At 43.9% G+C, this 18,749-nt stretch overlaps 2 protein-coding genes across 2 annotated transcripts in view; one reads left to right on the forward strand and one right to left on the reverse strand.

Annotated features, from left to right (window-relative positions):
- The window catches only part of LOC121937118 (calcium/calmodulin-dependent protein kinase type IV-like), a 49,086-nt gene extending 33,404 nt beyond the window's left edge, over positions 1 to 15,682 (reverse strand). The window contains 1 exon segment of the mRNA XM_042480035.1: positions 14,734 to 15,682. Coding sequence (XP_042335969.1) covers positions 14,734 to 14,843 — 110 coding nt within the window. The 5' untranslated portion in view covers positions 14,844 to 15,682.
- Positions 1 to 18,749, forward strand: part of LOC121937117 (HAUS augmin-like complex subunit 8) — a 149,296-nt gene that overhangs the window by 103,248 nt on the left and 27,299 nt on the right. The gene's annotated exons all lie outside the window — the stretch shown is intronic.

Genomic DNA, 18,749 nt, shown 5'->3' on the forward strand with positions numbered 1-18,749 from the left:
ACCGACCATCTGCAAGGGATCCCAGCACACTGCAGCACAAAAGACCTCTATTCCCTGACATCGTCTTCCCCAAATGTGCTCCTGGCTCGCTTTTGGTCAAAATATTTTAATTAAAATCAGACCACTAAAGGGATTTAAATCTATAAGCGGCTTTGGGGGCTGCAAAGCAGGGCACTGTTTTGACCTGTGCCTCCTTGGCCTCCCTCCCTCCCTGCCAAGTGAATTGGCAAATGTGTGTTTACACAAAGATTACATCCTGATCTGGCACAGGCCAACAAAACCCTCTCACACAGGGGCAGCTGGGGTCTTCCATGTCAGGGGGATGGTGAATCTACTCCAGGTTTTATCAGAGACATAAAAGGAACTGTCTAAGGGGCCAAATCTACTTGAAAATCTAGGATAAAACCCAGAATGTGTTTACTGAATCCCTGATCTAGAAGTCACTGGGGCATCCAAAATACACATCTGGTTCCATTTCTATCACAGGTGGGTCAGTTTGGATCACAACTGTTCCCCTGGTGGGGATCAAACAGTAGAAAAGCCAAAAAGGAGACAAAGAAAGGACAAATTAAAGGAGAGGCCAAGTTACATTAGATCCACACCTTCCCTAGCCTAAGGACACAGCTGCTTTGTTGTTGTTGTGTGCCCTCAAGTCGTTTCTGACTTATGGCAACCCTTATCATGGAGCAAGATGGGAACCTATCTTGGCAAGGTTTGTTCAGAGGAGTCTTGCCACTGCCTTCCCCTGAAGCTGAGAGCCTGTGACTTGCCCAAGTCGTCTTGAGATTCCACCTTAACATTAGGAAGAACTTCCTGATGGTAAGAGTTGATCAACAGTGGAAGACGATGCCTCAGATGGTGGTGAAGTCTCCTTCTTTGGAGGTTTTGAAACAGGCAGGGTGGCCATCAGGAAGGCTTTGATTCCTGCATGGCAAATGGGGTTGGACTGGATGACCCTTGGAGTCTCTTCCAGCTCTAGGATTCTATGATTCTTGCATCACAGCCTGCTGTTTCAAGAAGAAACTGAAAGCATGGATTCAGATAAGATGTTTGTAATGGCAGCATTGAATAAAGGGGAATGTGTCCATTAGAGAAGTTATATAAATCCACGTAGGAACCTTGAGGGCATTTAGATGGTCCCCACAGTTAGTGTCACACAAGAGGAAGTCTTTACACTGGTGGCAGAGGTGGGCATCAGTCCTCATTCTTGGTAGCAACAGTGAGCACCAGGGTTGTCTTCCTATTTGGTAGATTAAGGAGTAGAAACCCCACATTTGGCCTGACTGGTGGGATTTCCTGAAGGGAAACCCCATATTTGATAGGAAGGGAAGGATTTCTAGAGAGAAAGCCCCCTTTTAGAGTGGATCAGAGGGTGGTAAGACTCCCCAACTTTGGAGGTCTTTAGTCAGGGATTGGATGGATATCTTTTAGGAGTGCTTTAGGCCCCATACAGACAGGTCAAAATAAAGCTGCTTTGGGTCACTTTTGAGGTATGCCGTTTCAATGATGCATGTGTACTAAGAGTCCGGAAGCTGCGCCAAAGCTGTGCCCCGCCACTCTAGTCCTTAGGACTGGATTGTGGCTTTGGCGTGGCTTCTGGACTCTTAGTACGCATGCATCATTTAAACAACATACCTCCAAAGTGACGTGAAGCAGCTTTATGTTGGCCTGTTTGTATAGGGCCTAAGTTGCAATGCAGGGGGTGAGACTGGATCACTCTTGACCCCTTCTTCCTCTATTATTTTACAATGACTTGAAAAATCAATAGAATTGACCCCCCGCCCCGACCAAACTGGTGATAATTTTATACCAATAATGCAATGTGTATATAATTTTACATTTCCTGGCTGAAGGAAGCAGGGCCATTCCTTGCTCCCTGGTGTTAAAGGCAGCACTGGAGTCTTTCTGCAAGAAACGTCTTGGCCACTCTCCTCTTCAAAACAGCTCCCTGGCAACTGGGGAGGAGACGCCGGTTTCCTTATAGGAGGACTAAAATAGCCGCATCTCCATGGCACACCGTTGTCCATGCTATGTATGTTTTTCTCGCACTAAGAATAGCCGTGCTTTTGGCGTTGCTGCTTCTGAACTTCATTAACGGTGACAGCAGGTGGATGGGAAAACAAAATTAGATCCCCTGCACCTTTTCGCTTTCTTCCCCCGGCCGCCTCCTCTTTTGTTTTCTTCTATCCCACTCCAGTGATGAGAATAATCTCTTGTTTTTCCTTCCTTTGACTTGACTTGAGAGTGGGTGGACAAGCTGCAGCTTATGGGCCACAAGGCATTGAGGTGGGGGGGGGGGGGCAGATCCTTCAAATCTTCTCTGAGCTCATGCATGCCCACGTTTTGGGAATAAAACCCCCAAATTGCTAAAGCTTCCAGGAGTGGAACCTAAGAGTGCACCCAATTCTTTGGAAAATGAGGCCCTTCGCTCTGTACATCTTGTTACCCCCCCCAAAGGTGTGAGGTTTGGAAAGCCTCCACTAAAAACAGCAATCTATCTTTAAAATCTTGTTGTTTTTATTGTTGTGTTCCTTCAAGTCATTTCCGACTCATGGCGACACTAAAGCTATCCTGGGTTTTTCTTGGCAAGATTTGTTCAGAGGAGGTTTGCCATTGTTTTCCTCTGAGGCTGAGAGAGTGTGACTTTGCACAAGGTCACCCAGTTAGTTTCATAACTGAGCTGGGAATTGAACCCTGATCTCCAGAGTCACTGAGGGAATGATATTTTGGCTTGCGAGAGGGCTGAGTAACCTTTAGACCGAGAAGCACCCATATATACCATTACTAACTGGGAGGATTCCAGTTTATTAGTGAATTAAGATATCTTTATTTAGAAAACACACACACAAGATAGCAAACACACACAGCATACAAAGCTAACTGAAATGGAAATATGGAAGGGGGATTGTGGGGATTTAGGGGTTGCAATGGGCTTATATTTACCTGTCTGTGGAAGGCTGGGGTGGCTCAGACTGTGGGAGTGTGCAGTTGGTCCAAATGAGATGGACTTTCTGTCTGTTATTTGTGCAGTGCTGTTGTGTTTTCATTTTAACGGTTTACATCTTGAGTTGCTTTTCTTTCTTTTTTTAATAGTTTAATCACTTTTTATTTTGTCAATTTTTTTTACTGTTAAAAAAAAGTCTTTTCTAAGCTGCCTTGAATGCCGAATTGGAGAGAAGGTGGGATAGAAATAAATATAATAATAGCCACAATTCTAGATCAACTACTTAGTTAAGTATACAGTCAGACCTTCGTATCCATGGGGGATGCATGCTGGACCTCTCCATGGATATGAAAAAAAATGTGGGACCTCAAACCATTTTTGGACAACTGGGATTGCTGTTTGCAGATGCTTAGATCCATGATGGCAATCCTGCGGATGGTGAGGTTCCACTGTACCCTAGTAGCATCTCTTGGCCTGACCCCCCCTCCTAATACTGACTTATGGGCAGCAGCTGCTACAAGTGATAGGGGTCTGTTGTCCTGTCAACTGACATTTCCACTCTTCTTCCACCAGCAGCATCCAGTGTGAAAATCAGAAGCAGGATCCCTGTTGCAATTCTTCCTCATACCAGGGACCATCAGTAGGAAGGGGATCAACAAGAAGACAGACTCCCATTGCGCACAGCAGCTGCTGCCTGGTAAGTCAGGAATGTCGTTACTGCAGCCACAAGGTTGTGAGTTCGATCCCAGTACTCCAAGGTTGACTCAGCCTTCCATCCTTTTATAGGTCAGTAAAATGAGTACCCAGCTTGTTGGGGGCAATTAGCTTACATATTGTAAGCTAATTGTAGAGAGTGCCGAGTTCACTGATAAGCAGTATAGAAATATAAATGCTATTGCTATTGCTATTTACGATTCCTACATGTTCCCTACATTATTGAATACATGGAAATGTGAATGTGGATCAGTTATGGATGCACAACTCTGGATTATGCATCTATAACTATGATTGTGAATTCCAGCTAAGGAGAAGGAGAAGGAGGAACCCTCCCAGCCAAAAATGAAAACCTTGTTACTTTTGGTTTTGGCTATTGGAGTTGGGGTGACCAGATGTCCTAACCACCAAGGAGGACAAGCCAGTGCAAAAGGTAGGAAGTTCATGACAAATGTCGGGCATTACCAAAGAAAAGCTCAAAACACTCATCTAAATACATGCTTCTTAGTCATGCTCCAAACTGAGGACATTTTGAAATTCCTCCTGGACAGAAGGTTGATATGGAGGACATGTCCTGGAAAAGGAGGACCTCTGGTCACCCTGATTGGAGTAAAGATGTACGGATGGGAGAGCCAGACAGTCAAGAAAGCAGACAGAAAGAAAATCAACTCATCTGAGATGCGGTGTTGTAGAAGACTGCTGAGGATCACATGGACAGCCAAAAAGATAAATAAATGGGTCCTGGAATGAACAGATCAAGCCTGAACTCTCTTTGGAAACCAAGAGGATCAAATTGAGGCTGTCCTACTTTGGCCACATCAAAAAGCAAACCTTGATTCTGCCATTTTATATATGGGACGCCATTTTGCTATGCCACTGTATTTAATGGGATTTGAGCATCCATGGATTTTGGTACCCAGCAGATACCAATAGTCCACTGTAACCTTCAATTGGCTCTCCATATCCATAGATTTTTTTTAATCCACAGATTCAACCATCCATAGCTTGAAAATATTCAATATATATATATAAATTCCAACAAGCAAACCTTGATTTTGCCATTGTCTGTAAGGGACACCATCTTACTACACCACTGTAGCATCTATGGATTTTGGTATTCACAAAAGGTCCGGGGATCAAATTCCAGAGGATACCAAGGGCCCACAAGCAAAAGGGTATCTCAGCATCAAAGCACCTTCCTTCAGTGACTTGAAGTTACAAAGTCAGCCAAAGTTAGAAATAAATATAATTTCTCTAATGTGTCTAAGAAAACATGTCCTATTCTACTCACGCTGCCAGTGGATTCTGGATGTCATGGGGTTTTCTTGGCAAGAATTGTTCAAGGAGGCTTACCATTACTTACCCCTGAGGCTGAGAGTGTGTGACTTGCCCAGGGTCACCAGTGGGTTTAATGGCTGAGTTGGGACATTGACCTCCAAGAAATGTAACTTGAACCCAACACATCACTAACCCTTTCTTTACCTGGAGGGGAGACTACTATAATGGAGGGCCCATTATTCCAAGCATTGCCAAGAAAAACAAGACGTCTCCTCTGTGCCAATCCCTCCCTATCCTAAAGAATGTCTAACTGAGAACTATCTGGCCTGAGCCCATCTCTGCCTGCCTACCGAGGGTTTTAACATCCATCTGTCTTCCTTGGCTTATAGTTCTTACAGAACGCCCCCGCAAGGGAAATCAAGCTGGGTCCATCTTTGCTGAGCTTCTGGCTGGTGTTCAAAACCAGATTATTCCATATGGCTTCCCATTTTTTTAAAAAATTGATTTTAAAAGTTAAAATTGAAATGGTTTTAATCCATTAAAAATATCGGCCAGCACTCTGTTGGGATAGTTTTGAAAGATGTAGTCATGTTAGTCTGTTGCAGCATAGAAATGAGGAAGGAAGGAGGGGGGAGAAAAAAGGAAGAAATGTAGCAGGGCCTTTAAGACTAACTGGGTTTTATTTTGGCATGAGCTTTCATGGATATAAACCCACTTCTTTGGATGTAATACCCAGTGGAGGGTTGTTGTTTGTTGTAGTGTGCCTTCAAGTTGTTTCCAACTTACGGCGACCCTATCCTTGGCAAGATTTGTCCAGAGGAGGCTTGCCATTGCTTTTCCTTGAGGCTGAGAGAGTGTGACTTGCCCAAGGTCACCAAGTAGGTTCCATGGCCAAACAAGGAATCAAATTCTGGTCTCCAGAGTCATAGTCTAACACTCAAATCACAACATCATGCTGGCTCTCAGGCACAAAACGTATTTGCACAGTGGTCGGAATGGGATGGGATTTAACCAGATCCAAATGCAAATAATGACCCTTTTCAAACTAGCAGTTTTTTTTCCTAGTCTTCCTCTGAAATTTCCTCATTCAAGGACCACAATTGCATAAATAGGCTTTATACCTTAGGCCTTAATACCACTCAGTAATGCATCTGATGAAGTGGTTTATATCCACAAATCCTCCCATAAAAATAAAAGCCAGTTAGTCTTAAAACTGCCGCCACATTTCCTTTTCCCCCTCTCCCTCCTTTTCTGATCCTGTGGAAAAGTTAACTTAAAAAGCAACTTATGGACACATAAAATAGAATTGCACACCTGTGTCTGCTACTAAGAAATATTGATGAATATATATGAAACCAATCAGTCAGTCAATCAACCAATACTTTGCTGTTGTTGTGTGCCTTCAAGTCGTTTCCGACATACGTTGACCCAAAGGTGAAGCTGTCATGGTGTGTTCTTGGCAAGATTTGTTCAGAGAGGGTTTGCCTTTGTCTTCCTCTGAGGCTGAGAGAGTGTGACTTGCCCAAGGTTACTCAATGGGTTTTATGACCGAGCGGGGAATTAAACCCTGGCCTCCAGAGTTATAGGGCAACATTCAAGCCACTATGCCACTCTGGTTCTCAGAAGGTGACCCTAATGCAGAGTTTTCTTGGAAGGATTTATTCAGAGGGGATTTGCCTTCCCTTCACTGGAGGCTGAGAGAGTGTGACTCACCCCAGGACACCTAGTCGGCTTCCATGGCCAAGCAGGGATTCAAATCCTGGTCTCTGGGGTTGTAGTCTGACTGTAGAACCACTACACCAGGATGGCTCCTAAACCAGTTGTCAGAGTGGCCACAGGCTGAGATTTCTCAGCCATGCCCAAGCTTGCAAAGTGACTCTGGAGCCATGTTAGATTAGCTTGTTTTTAGCTGCCCCAAAGACTGGGACCCTGAGCAGTGAGTTCAAACTCCAGGAAAAGAGTAGAGCCTCCTTCTTTGAAGGTTTTTAAATAGAGGCTGGGTGGCCATCTTTCGTGGGTGCTTTCATTGTGTATTCCTGCATGGCAGAATGGGGTTGGATTGGATTATCCAACTCTGGGATCCTGTGTTTCTATGATTCTGTGGCACTGGAAGGAAGTGATACAGATACCATGGACTACTAAACAGTCCAAGAGCAAATCAAGCCTGAACTCTCCCAAAATGACCAGACCGAGGCTATCTGACATCCACATTATTAAAGATTTTCTGCACAATGGCAATATCAAAATGGAAGCCGTAGTCAAGAAATCAGAAGAAAACTAAAACTCAGAAGGACAGCTATGAAGGAAGAACATAAGAACTTTGTGAGGAAAAGAGGTATAATTGAATTCCAACATCAGGGTGATCTATGTCAAAGTGTTTCCGATTTCCAAAGTAGGGATGTGAAAGCTGGACAGTCAAGATAGCTGAAAAAGGAAGAAAATCATCTCGCTGGAAATGTGGTGCCAGAGGAGAGTTCAACAGTTGCCAGGACTGCTAAAAAGATAAAGAAAAGGAACTTAGCCGTACTGGTTTGAGCATTGGACTATGACTCTGGAGACCAGGGTTCAAATCTTGGCTCAGCCATATCAACCCACTAGGTGACCATGGGCAAGTCATACTCTTTCAGACTCAGAGGATGGCAATGGCAACCCCCCTCTGAAGAAACCTGCCATGAGAACCCTATTATAGGGCTGCCTTTGGGTTGCCATAAGTTGGAAACAACGACAACGACAATTTTGCTTTTGGCCTACAGGTGGAGGGATTTAATCAAGAAAGGTCACGACTGTCCTAACTTTGCAAGATCTGAGCAGGGCAGCAGATGCCCACAGGTTTTTGAGATCTCTTATTCCAGGGGTGGCCCTAAATCGAAGCTGACCTGATGATAATTGGCAACAGCAAAAAGCAATGCCAGGTTGCTACCAACACTGCACATCGCAATATTATTTTGCTGACAGTTACTAGAACTTGGAGAGTTTTTTGGTCTCTTTAATACCTCCAAGAGATGTGACCGTTGTTCTCTCTCTTTATTTCTCTGCCCTTTAGCCTGCCGTAAAGATCGGCCCGGCTGGTCAGTCTCCGAGGGATGGAAAATTGAAACACAAGCAACAGTGAAAAAGTTCTGTGAAAAGAGATGGTAGGACATTGGCAGGAGAGTACAGTAATAGGGATTGCGTTCTGTCCTGGGTCTGGTGTTGTTCAGGAAGGGACCCCAAGGGCAATCTAGATAAACCCCATTCTGCCATGCAGGAATACTTGACTACATCACTTCTGAAAGACATCCATCCTACCTCTGCAGAAAGACCTCCAAAGATAGAGAGTCTGCAACCTTCTGGGGCTGTGCATTCTACTGTTGGACATCTCTTACAGTAACATCTTCATAAGCAAATTTGCAGTTGGCATCAGATTAGGATGAATAGGAAGGATTAGGTGAACCAACTTCAAAATAGAGAAAGGTTCCATTTCTCACCCTTTACAAAAGAGACTGAGATTCATAAAACCTGCACAGAACACCAATGGTTACAAAAATGGAAGGAAAGATTCTCAGTTGGTTGCTAGAAATCTGTATCCTGTTTTTCTACACTCTTAAAATGATGGATCTGCGTGCCCTTGAGCATGCAAAGAGTACCTTTGGTCCCCAAATAGTCAGTCATCCATGGCAACCTGGCTTCTTTTTTTATTAGAACAAGCTAACAGGGCTAATGAACAGATTTCATTTTGACTTTCCAAAGCTTTTTTGGGGTGTGTGTGTTTAACATTATAATTTATGCATCATTTATAACATATAATAAAGCCTTTCTTGCTTTTTCTATTTTAACTGTCAGCCGCTTGCCGTTTGTTTTGAGCTCACCGGTAGGGACATAAAAATGTGTGAATTGCCTAATAATAGTGGTCTGACATTTGAAAAGGGATGGGTTGAACTTTTTAATTATGTCCCTACTTATTTATTCTACGCCGGGTGTTTTTAAACTGTTTGGATTGGTTTTTAATAGCATACCTGGTTTAATTTGCATTTCAGTGCCTATAGTGCTTAGTGTTTTTTACTGGGACCTTTTTAATTACATCGTACATCCGCCTTGCCATCTCAAGCTTGGGAGAAAGACAAAGTTTAAGTCAAATAAATCAGAATAATAAACCAAGGATGAATTAATAACCATAATAGGCAGCACCTAGTGTGGGATGCCTGCTGAAAGAAGAGCAAAAGGAAGCAGAAATGGGAAAGCAATTACTGTACTCTTCCCACTGCAAAACCTGTTGCTGTTGTTGTTGTTGCTGTTGTGTGCCAAGTCATTTGTTACCTATGACAACCCTAAGGCAAACCTATCATAGGGTTTTCTTGGCAAGTTTAATCAGACGGGGTTTGCTATTATCATTTTCTGTGGTTGAGAGAGTGCAACTTACCCAAGATCACCCAATGGTTTCCACAGCTGAGCCAAAATTTGAACCCTGGTCTCCAGAGCCCTAGTCCAACACCCAAACCACTACACCACAGAGAACTATAAGGCAGAACTTTTGTGCAATGTGGGACTTGGGCAACTCTATTCATCCCAAGCCACCGGCTGTATGCGGCCACTGAACTACAGCCCATGTGTGGGGCTTCACAAAGCTGTTGGCTGCATGTGGCCCATCAAGTTATGGACCATATATGGACTACTGAGTCATGAAGCACATGCATCTAACTGAGCCATGGGCAACATGCAGCCTGTTATGCCCTACCTCCCAGATCCAGGTTTGTCCTCTGCATCTGAAGGCTCTGATGAAGAGGCTGAGAGCCTAAGGGACAGGCGAGGGCTGCAGCAATCCAGGAGATGAACCTACAGCAAGCACTGGGGTTGTGTTCCCAGCAACCACAGGAGCAAAGTGCATTACAATCCCAATCCCACAGACAAAGAGCCAGATTTAACCAGAGAGGCCGACGTTCCCAGCGATTAAGTAAGAGGCAGGCTGCTAATAGGGACCACCTGCAAGATTAGGATGAGGTATAAAGATGCCAGCATCTCTCTCGGTCTAGAATGGCAGACAGTCATCTATCTTCCTTGGGAGAAAGCCACACTGGTGTCTTGTTCCTTCATCGATTGCCTGTTGCTTTGAATTCTAAGTATTCTTTTGGATTATTCTTTGGACTGCTTTACCAGACTGACTGCTGATTTGTGAATGCTCAGGATTGGATTAAACAACCACCGCTTTTGCTACAGACATGCTAGTGAGCCAAATCCTATCCCTCTCCCTGCTTAAGATGCTGAAGTTCTGAGCTGGGAGTTTGGTTAGCTTCCCAAGGGCAATACCGGACACAGCTCACTGGGCCACTGGCCACATGTGGCCCACTAAGAGTCATAAGCCACTTACAGGGCTTCAATTCATTGGCCACAGATGTTTCTCCCGAAACATAAAATGCATAGAAGCACAGAATCCTAGGGTTGGAAGAGATCCCAAGGGTCATCCAGCCCAGCCATACACAGAATACACAATCAAAACACCCCCAAGAGATATACATCCAGCCTCTGTTTACAGCAGAGCATACAACCACATGAGCCTTTGACTCATGGGCCACATGTGACCCATGCTAACATGCAACCCTGTTGACCATGCGTGGTCCCAACCTACAACATCTCAAGCCATGGGCCACCCCACATGTGGCCTCTAAACTATTTTTGCTCCATAACATCTGGAATACCTTCCCAGTCTAACATGATAGTCATTTATGTTTTGCATATACCTTATACACATATACATGAAGAGATTTGCTACATAATATTTTTTAACAATTTTCTGCATGAAACAAAGTTGGAGGACACTGAACCGTCTGAAAGCAAAGGTGTAACTCTTTCAGCCGCCCATGAAAAGGATTTGGATTGTGGAGTATTCTGGAATTCCAGATAAGGGAGACTCGGCCTGTAATAATAATTATCATTTTAAAATTGCTTACTTATTAGTGGGTTGTTTTTAAATGGAAAGTTTTGTACTAGAAATGGTTTAGCCTGCACTGATTTAATTCACTTCGTTCTTTAACTGACACAAATGAGGGCTACAAATAAAATAAATAGTAGAATAATAATAATAATAGTTATAACTGACTCATAGAAATTATCATGATCACTGTGATAATTTTATCCCACACACGTAATCCTGAACACCTACACTTTTCCTTTTCTTCACTCTCCGAAGATGCCAGCCACAGATGCAGGCGAAACGTCAGAATAAACTCTTCTAGAATATGGCCACATAGCTCCAAAAAACCCACAAAAAACTATGGATGCCAACCGTGAAAGCCTTCGGCTTCACAACTAAGGCTCATCATTTCTGCTCAGCAGAAGGTAGTTGTGTGTGTTTGACACCCAAGCAGTAAAACCCATGCTTTACCTATGTCTTGCAAAACTCCACTTAGCAAAACAAACTTTCTCATTTCTTATAGAATAACCACACACCCTCCAACATTATATAGATAGATGACAACCAGAACACAGGTGACCCAGTCACAACATCCAAGTGTGGTCAAGATGGCAAAACTCATTAACAGACAAGCTCAAAGAGGCTGCAGAGTTCGCTTTTGCCGGAGCCTATAGGGGAGGACAAGACTCTGCCCCTTCCTCATCCTTCCCGTCCCTGCTGAGTTAATGGAGTGAAAACTACTTTTGCACTTTGAACTCCATTTGCAGCAGCCGAATTAAACTGTGGGCAAAGGGGGAAGAGAGAGGAGAAAACAGGGCATTTCAAAAGAAGCTGAGAAAGTGAAATGGCAGAGCATTAATCGGGACTGTCCCTGCCAAACTGGGATAGTTGGAGAGTATCAGTGTGGCATAGTGGTTTGAGTGTTGGACTACACTCTGGAGAGCTGGGTTTGATTTCCAGCTCGGCCATTAAACCCATTGGGTGATCTTGGGCAAGCCACATGCTTTCAGCCTCAGAGGAACTCCAACTTGCTCCAATTTGTCGATATTCTTAAAACAGCATTCGTTCATCTCTCCGGAGGAGATTCGGCTTAGTTCCACCTTGGACGCCTTTAAGAAGGCCTTGAAGACTCATCTTTTCCGGTTAGCATACCCTCCTGACTCTTTGTAGAAAGTTATTCCCTGATGGAAGCTCATTTCAAGATGTTTAACTACGACTGATAGATTCTATGATTCTATGTTTTTATTTGTTGATTTTAAGAAATTTTATTGAATTGTATATGTAATTGTAATTATATTGTGGTACATTGTGGTACGTTGTAATATGTATTTTTCTGATTGATTCTGTAAACCGCTTTGATCTTGCTGGAAAAGCGGTATATAAATAAAGTATTATTATTATTATTATTATTATTATTATTATTATTATTATTATTATTATTATTATTATTTCTTAACACCTGGTAGACTGCGAAACCAAGGTACAGGTTGAGTCTTCCTTATCCCTTACCCAGCTCCTTTCACTTTTCCTCATATGGTCTGTTGTCCATAGACAGACTCATAGAGTTGGGAGGGACCCCTGGGCCATCCAGACTAACCCCATTTTGCCATGCAGGAAGACACAATCAAAGCATTCCCAGCGAGATGGCCATCCAGCCTCTGTTTAAAACCCTCCAAAGGAGACTCCATCATAGTCCAAGGCAACATCTTCCATTGCTGAACAGCCCTTACCATCAGGAAGTTCTTCCTAATGTTTAAGTGGAATCTCTTATCATCCTTGTTGCCCTTCTTTGAACCTGCTCAGAGACTAGAAGGCCTTTGTGGCCCCTTGCAACTCTGAGATTCTATGAAAACAAAATACAGCATAAATGGAGCTTGTTCTGTGGCCTCGAAATCCCCAGATTGCCTCCCCTCCCCAGCCAAAAGTAAGACATAATTTCTTCTCGTAGGCTGCATCTGCACTGCGGAAATAATCCAGGTTGACCCCACATTAACTGCCATGGCTCAGTGCTATTCAATTTTGGGATGCGTAGTTTTGTGAGACATTTGGCGTTCTCTGTCAGAGAGCTCCGATGCCACAACAAACTACAATTCTCAGAATTTTGTTGCATGGAGCCATGGTGGTGACAACCTGGATTATTTCTGCAGTGCGGATGCAGCTTTAGCCATATCAGGATGCAGTCATGCTTTTTCTATCAAGTCTTGGAGAAGAGGGCCATTGTTTCACATTTCAAATATTCCTTTTTCAAAACATTTAGTTACTCTGTGTTTTGGGAGGCAATCTGTATAGCCTCCCCATGGACCCCAGGAGGGCAAAAACATATCCCCTCTGATTTAGTGTAGTTGCCCTACAACCTGTTATAGCTAACCTTTACAGATAAAATAATTTTGCTTTAGAGGAAGCCACATCTTGATGTTTTTAAAGTCCACACTAAAATACAGTGGGCCCTCCACATTCACTGGGTTAGGGGTTTCGGACCCTGGGAAAATGAAAAACCCACATACAAAAAAGCAATTTTTAAACCTCTCTAAGAATGTCTAGGTCCTCCAGCACAACTCTATGGCTATGATCACAGAATTGCATTTGAGGACCTACAAGTGCATAAAGAAGTGTTTCATCTAGGAATCTGTAGGTCATCCAGTGTGACTCTGGTCAATTTCTGGCAGAGTTGCACTGGAGGACTTAGAGATTCCTAGAGAGACTATAGTAATCAAATCCATGAATAATCACATCAGCAAAAGTTACATTGGCAAATACAGAGGGCCAACTGTAATAATAATAATAATAATAATAATAATAATAATAGTAATGAACTCTAGATTTCTAAATTAAGTACTGAGAAAGGAATGGGGAAGGAGGAGACTAAGTTATTATTATGGGAAGAATTAAAGTATGATTAATGGAGGATGAAGATTAAAGAAGGGCAGAGATCCTTACCATCTTATAAGCAGCAAAAAAGTCATTTGGAGTAATGAATGTAAATATTTAGGCCAATTCAAAATATGATCATCTTTGGGGGTAAAGAAGAATTCCAATTATGCTAGGACAGACGTTATAATTGTATATTATAACAGGAAGAAGTATACATGTTTAACCTTTACGTATGTTTTTTCTTTAATATGTATATTATGTTGTCTACCATATCTTAATTTTTATGTATGTTGGATATGTAGAATGTGAATGGATTATTCAAGAAGAATAATTACACTTTTAATTTGAAAAAATATATATAAAGTTTGCACTAAAAGCTCTGTGCCTTTTCCCTTGTTGCTTATGGCCAAAATCAACACAATCAAATGTGTTGAATTTTACATTGTAAGCTCTCTGGGGTAGAGACTCCACTCCTTGTTACTTTGGCTGCATCCGCATTGCAGAAATAATCCAGTTTGACGCCACTTTAACTGCCAGAGCTCCATGTTATGGGATTCTCACAAAATTTTAGTTTTGTGAGACACTTAATCTTCTCTGTCAGAACTGGTGCCCCAACAAACTACAGTTCTAAAAATTCACCAGCACTGAGGCATGACAGTTAAAGCGGTGTCAAACTGGATTATTTCAGCAGTGCAGATGCACCCTTGCCAAGCCCCGTGCCCACCCTAGCAGCTGGCAGCTTCCATGCCAGTGGGATGCTGCATCCGCTCCTGGTTTCACTCTGAATTTCATGGACCGACACAAAGCATTTGGGGGAAAGAAATCAGAAATTAATGTTACTGCATTAAACCATTCAGCTTTGGCTAATGAGGTTCATTTGACAGAGCTCAGACCTTTGTGGAACACCTTTAAACTTCAAATTGGGATCCTCCACTCCATGGATACCAGGGGAACAGTGTCTTTGGCATGCCCAGGGATGGAAAAGAGGTAGGGTGGGGATGATGGGACAGAGGATAGGAAAAACTCGGCCTGACCGTACCTGCCCAACTCAGGACCCACAAGGTAGAAATCCTGGAGAGACGAATCCTTCCGGGAGCCTTCGATCCAATATTCCTCCTCGGGAGGCTTGGTGGTGGGCATCCTTGGCATAAGGAAGAGACACGACCCTGGTCCAGAGGCAAGTCCTGTCTTCTTTTTGGAGACAAGTGGCAACCTGTGGAGGCTCAAAACATACCCAAATCTCCTGGCAAAATGCAAAAAGCTACCACATCACTTGTTTCTCATGGTGATGGACCCCCTTTTGGATGTTCACCACCTTCATGGCACGAGGGAAATCCTCTTGAAAGAGGGGGGACTGCCTACAAAATGGTCTGGGGTTGAAGGCTGTGCCCCCTTCTCTCCAGAACTGGCATTCGCTTCATGCCAAGGACCACCTTGTCCAATAATAATAATAATAATAATTATTATTATTATTATTATTTCTATTCCGCCTTTTCCCGATAGGTGTCCAGGTGTTGCCTTGGCACCAGAAGAACAAAACCCTTGCAAGTTAGGGCAGGCCACGCGTTCACTTTCCTTGTGCCACCTCAGCGAAGAGGACCACAGGCCAAAAATCTCCTTTGTCTCTGCTTTCTCCTTTTCTTTTCCTTCTGGATCTTTAGATCTGGGCTTGATCTGTCCGGCTTGGTGAAGTCCAAAGGCTTGGGCCTTCTTGGCTTCAGGTTTCCAATGGATCAGGAGAGTGATACAAACAGAGCATCCTAGGCTTACAGAGAAATCAATGCAGCAGCATCCAGATGCCTTTGTTTTCCAATGCTAGGAAGGCTGGGCTCTTGCAATAATTGCACATCGGCCTCAAGCCCAGGCTTCCCTCCTCCTATGGCAGCCTCTTTCAGTGGCTTTCCCAAAGGATGGAGGGGATGCTGGGATCACACAGCCTCCACCACGCCCAAGGGAGGCAGGCAGCCCACATCTCCCAGTGACCTCTATTTGGGAAAAGGATGCTTTGCTGCCAACCTGGCTCCCAAACCTGGCTCGCTCCTGCCACCTAACGGGCGCGAGCCGGAACTGCAGCTCCCTCCAGCAAGCAGCACCTGGAAGGATGGCTCTGCCAAAATTGCAACCAAATGTGTGGCAATCATCCCCTCATCTCCTAGGAAGCAGCATGCTCTTGTTTTCAGGGTCTGGTGGCCAGTGGGAGAGATAGGCCTTTCCCCAGTATCATCCCTTCCCTGTTTTGTATACTCCCCCCCACCATAACTCAATATCCATAACTCCTGAGCATGCTCAGTTCTGCTTGAGTTTGTTTTTGATCCATTAGGGAATGATGGAGAGCCTACCTGTCTGTTCATCCATCTCTTCATTTGTAGGCCCAAAACACACGGCTGAAATCATCCAGTCTGGGACCGCTTTAACTGCCCTGGCTCAATGCTAGTGATTTCTGGGAAACTGTAGTTTTGTGGGACGTTTAGCCTTCTCTGTCAGAGAGCTCTGGTGCCTTAATAAACTACAGTTCCCAGGATTCCCTAGCTCTGAGCCAGGGCAGTTAAAGTGGGTTCAAACATAATGATTTCTGCAGTGTGTTTTGGACCATAGTTCTCCATTAGACGCTAAGCAGGATCAGTCATTGCGCTGTTGTTGCTGGGTGCCTCCAAGTCATTTCTGACTTATGGTGGCCCTATCCTGGGGCTTTTTTGGCAAGTTTCTTCCAAGGAGGGTTGCCATTGCTGTCCTCTGAGGCTAAGAGATTGTGACTTGCCCAGCATCATCCAGTGGGTTTACTATGCTGAGCCAGGAGCTGAACCCTGGTCTCCAGAATCCAATGCTCAAACCACTACACTATGCTCTCTCTGATGCTATGGTTTTATTAATGCCGTCTAAAATATTGTTTGCCTTCCTCGCTGCAGTATCACACTGCTCCACAATTAATCACTTTTTCCACCTTGACCATGCTCTGACACAGTGTCCCCATTTTGATCTGTTAAATGATGGAAGATATGAAAGATGATGGGAGTTGTCGTCCAAAGATATGACAGATGATGGGAGTTGTATCCTCCATACCACCCTGAACTCACTTGATCTTGTCTGTTTCCAGGTGCCAAGTAGAGGTGGGCCTTAAATGGGTAACTTATCCAGGAACCCAAACACTTTGACCTGATGGACTGAGAGTCTGGTTCACAGTTAAGGGTGGTTTTCTCTATTCCTATTTGTTGCTTCTGCAAATCCCCTTTCATTAATCTGTAGGTTTTCTCCACAATCCATCAATTGTTGTTGTCATCATTGCTTGCTTTCAAATTTCAAACATTGCTCGCCTTTCCAACTTATGGCAACCTTAAGGGGTTTTCTTGGCCAGATTTGTTCAGAGGAGGTTTGCCATTGCCTTCCTCTGAGGCTGAGAGAGTGGGACTTCCCCAAAGTCACCCAGCGGGTTTCCATAAACTGGAATTTGAACCCCAGTCTCCATAGTCCAATGCTCAAAGCACAAGGCTTCAGTTTTCTGAGATGGGATGACAATGTATTTGGCCCAAACCCAAACTGATTTGGGCTAATGCTGATCATGTCTGGTTTGGATCAGGTCTGAATCAGTTCAAACTCAATCAGGGCTGAATGTAAAATGGAGTATGAACTGAAATGGGGGCCCTGTCGTAACTCACCCTGTGGCATCCGAGGAATTGGATGCAGAGGCGTTAGATATAGAAAGGTCTTTAGTTCCAGATGTCAGGCCAGATGTCAGGCCCCTTCCCCAAATCTAGATTTCTAGAATAAAAGCTCAGGAAGGCACCCCAAGGGCTATCTAATCCAACCCCCCTGCAAGGTAGGAATACACAGTTGAAGCACTCTGGAAAGATGCCCAGCCAACCTCTGTTTAAAGACCTGCAAAGAAGGAGACTCCATCATCCGTTCCAGTCAGACAGTTATTACAGTAAGGAGGTTCTTTCTAATGCTCTCTTTCCTTACAATTTTAATCCACTGGAAGTCATTTATAAAGATGTTGAGCAACACCATGCCCAGGAGAGAACCCTGTGACACCCCACTAGTCTCTTCTCTCCAGGATGAAGAACAACTATTGTTGAGCAGTGTCTGGGTTTGACCAGTCAGTCATTGAAAAATCCAGCTAGTAGCTTATATTATAGTATAAACGTTTTGTTTAAAATCCAATTAAATAGACTCATAGTTGTAATCCCAGAAGCCATCCAATCCAACTCCCTTCTCAGGGCAGGATCTCCAGCTAGAGAATCCCCAGCAAGTAGTTGTCCAGCCTCTTTTTAAAGACATTTAGGGAAAGAGAGCCCTCCACATCTTACCATCTTTGTTGCCCTTCTCTGAACCCACTCCAACTTGTCTCCATCCTTAAAATGGGGCACCCAGAACTGAACGGGAGACTCCCCAGGACAGAACCCCATGGCACTGCCCTTGATACCTTCTTCAGTTTTAAAGCACAGCTGCGGATGACAACTCTGAACATGGCTTTCCAGCCAACAATGCATCCATCTAATGGTGTTGCCATCTATTCCATATTTAGTCAGCTTGCTGATCAAAATATTTTGGGGGACGTTATCGAATGCTTTGCTGAAATCCAGATAAAAGCCAATGCAATTCTAGGCTGTATCAGTAGGGATGCAGTGTGTAGATCGAGGGAAGTCATAGCGCCAGTCTATTCTGCTTTGGTCAAGCCTCACTTGGAATATTGTGTCCAGTTCTTTGCACCACAATTCAGAAAGGATATTGAGAACTGGAGCCATGTGTCCAAAGGAGGGCGACTAAAATGGTGAAGGGTCTGGAAACCATAAAACCTCATGAGGAACGACTTAGAGAGCTGGGGATGTTTAGCCTGGATGGAGAAGAGATGGTAAAGAGGTGATATGATAGCCTTTTTAAAACATTTGAAGGGATGTCATATTGAGGAGGGAGCAAGCTTGTTTTCTGCTGCGCCAGAAAATAGGGCCTGGTGCAAAGGATCCAAACTATAGGAAAAGAGAGATTCCTAAGAGGAACTTCCTCATGGGAAGAGCTGTTAGATAATGAAACACAGTCCTTCAAAGAGTGGTAGTCTCC

This window comes from Sceloporus undulatus, chromosome 7 (assembly GCF_019175285.1).
Source record: "Sceloporus undulatus isolate JIND9_A2432 ecotype Alabama chromosome 7, SceUnd_v1.1, whole genome shotgun sequence".
Classification (NCBI taxonomy): domain Eukaryota; kingdom Metazoa; phylum Chordata; class Lepidosauria; order Squamata; family Phrynosomatidae; genus Sceloporus; species Sceloporus undulatus.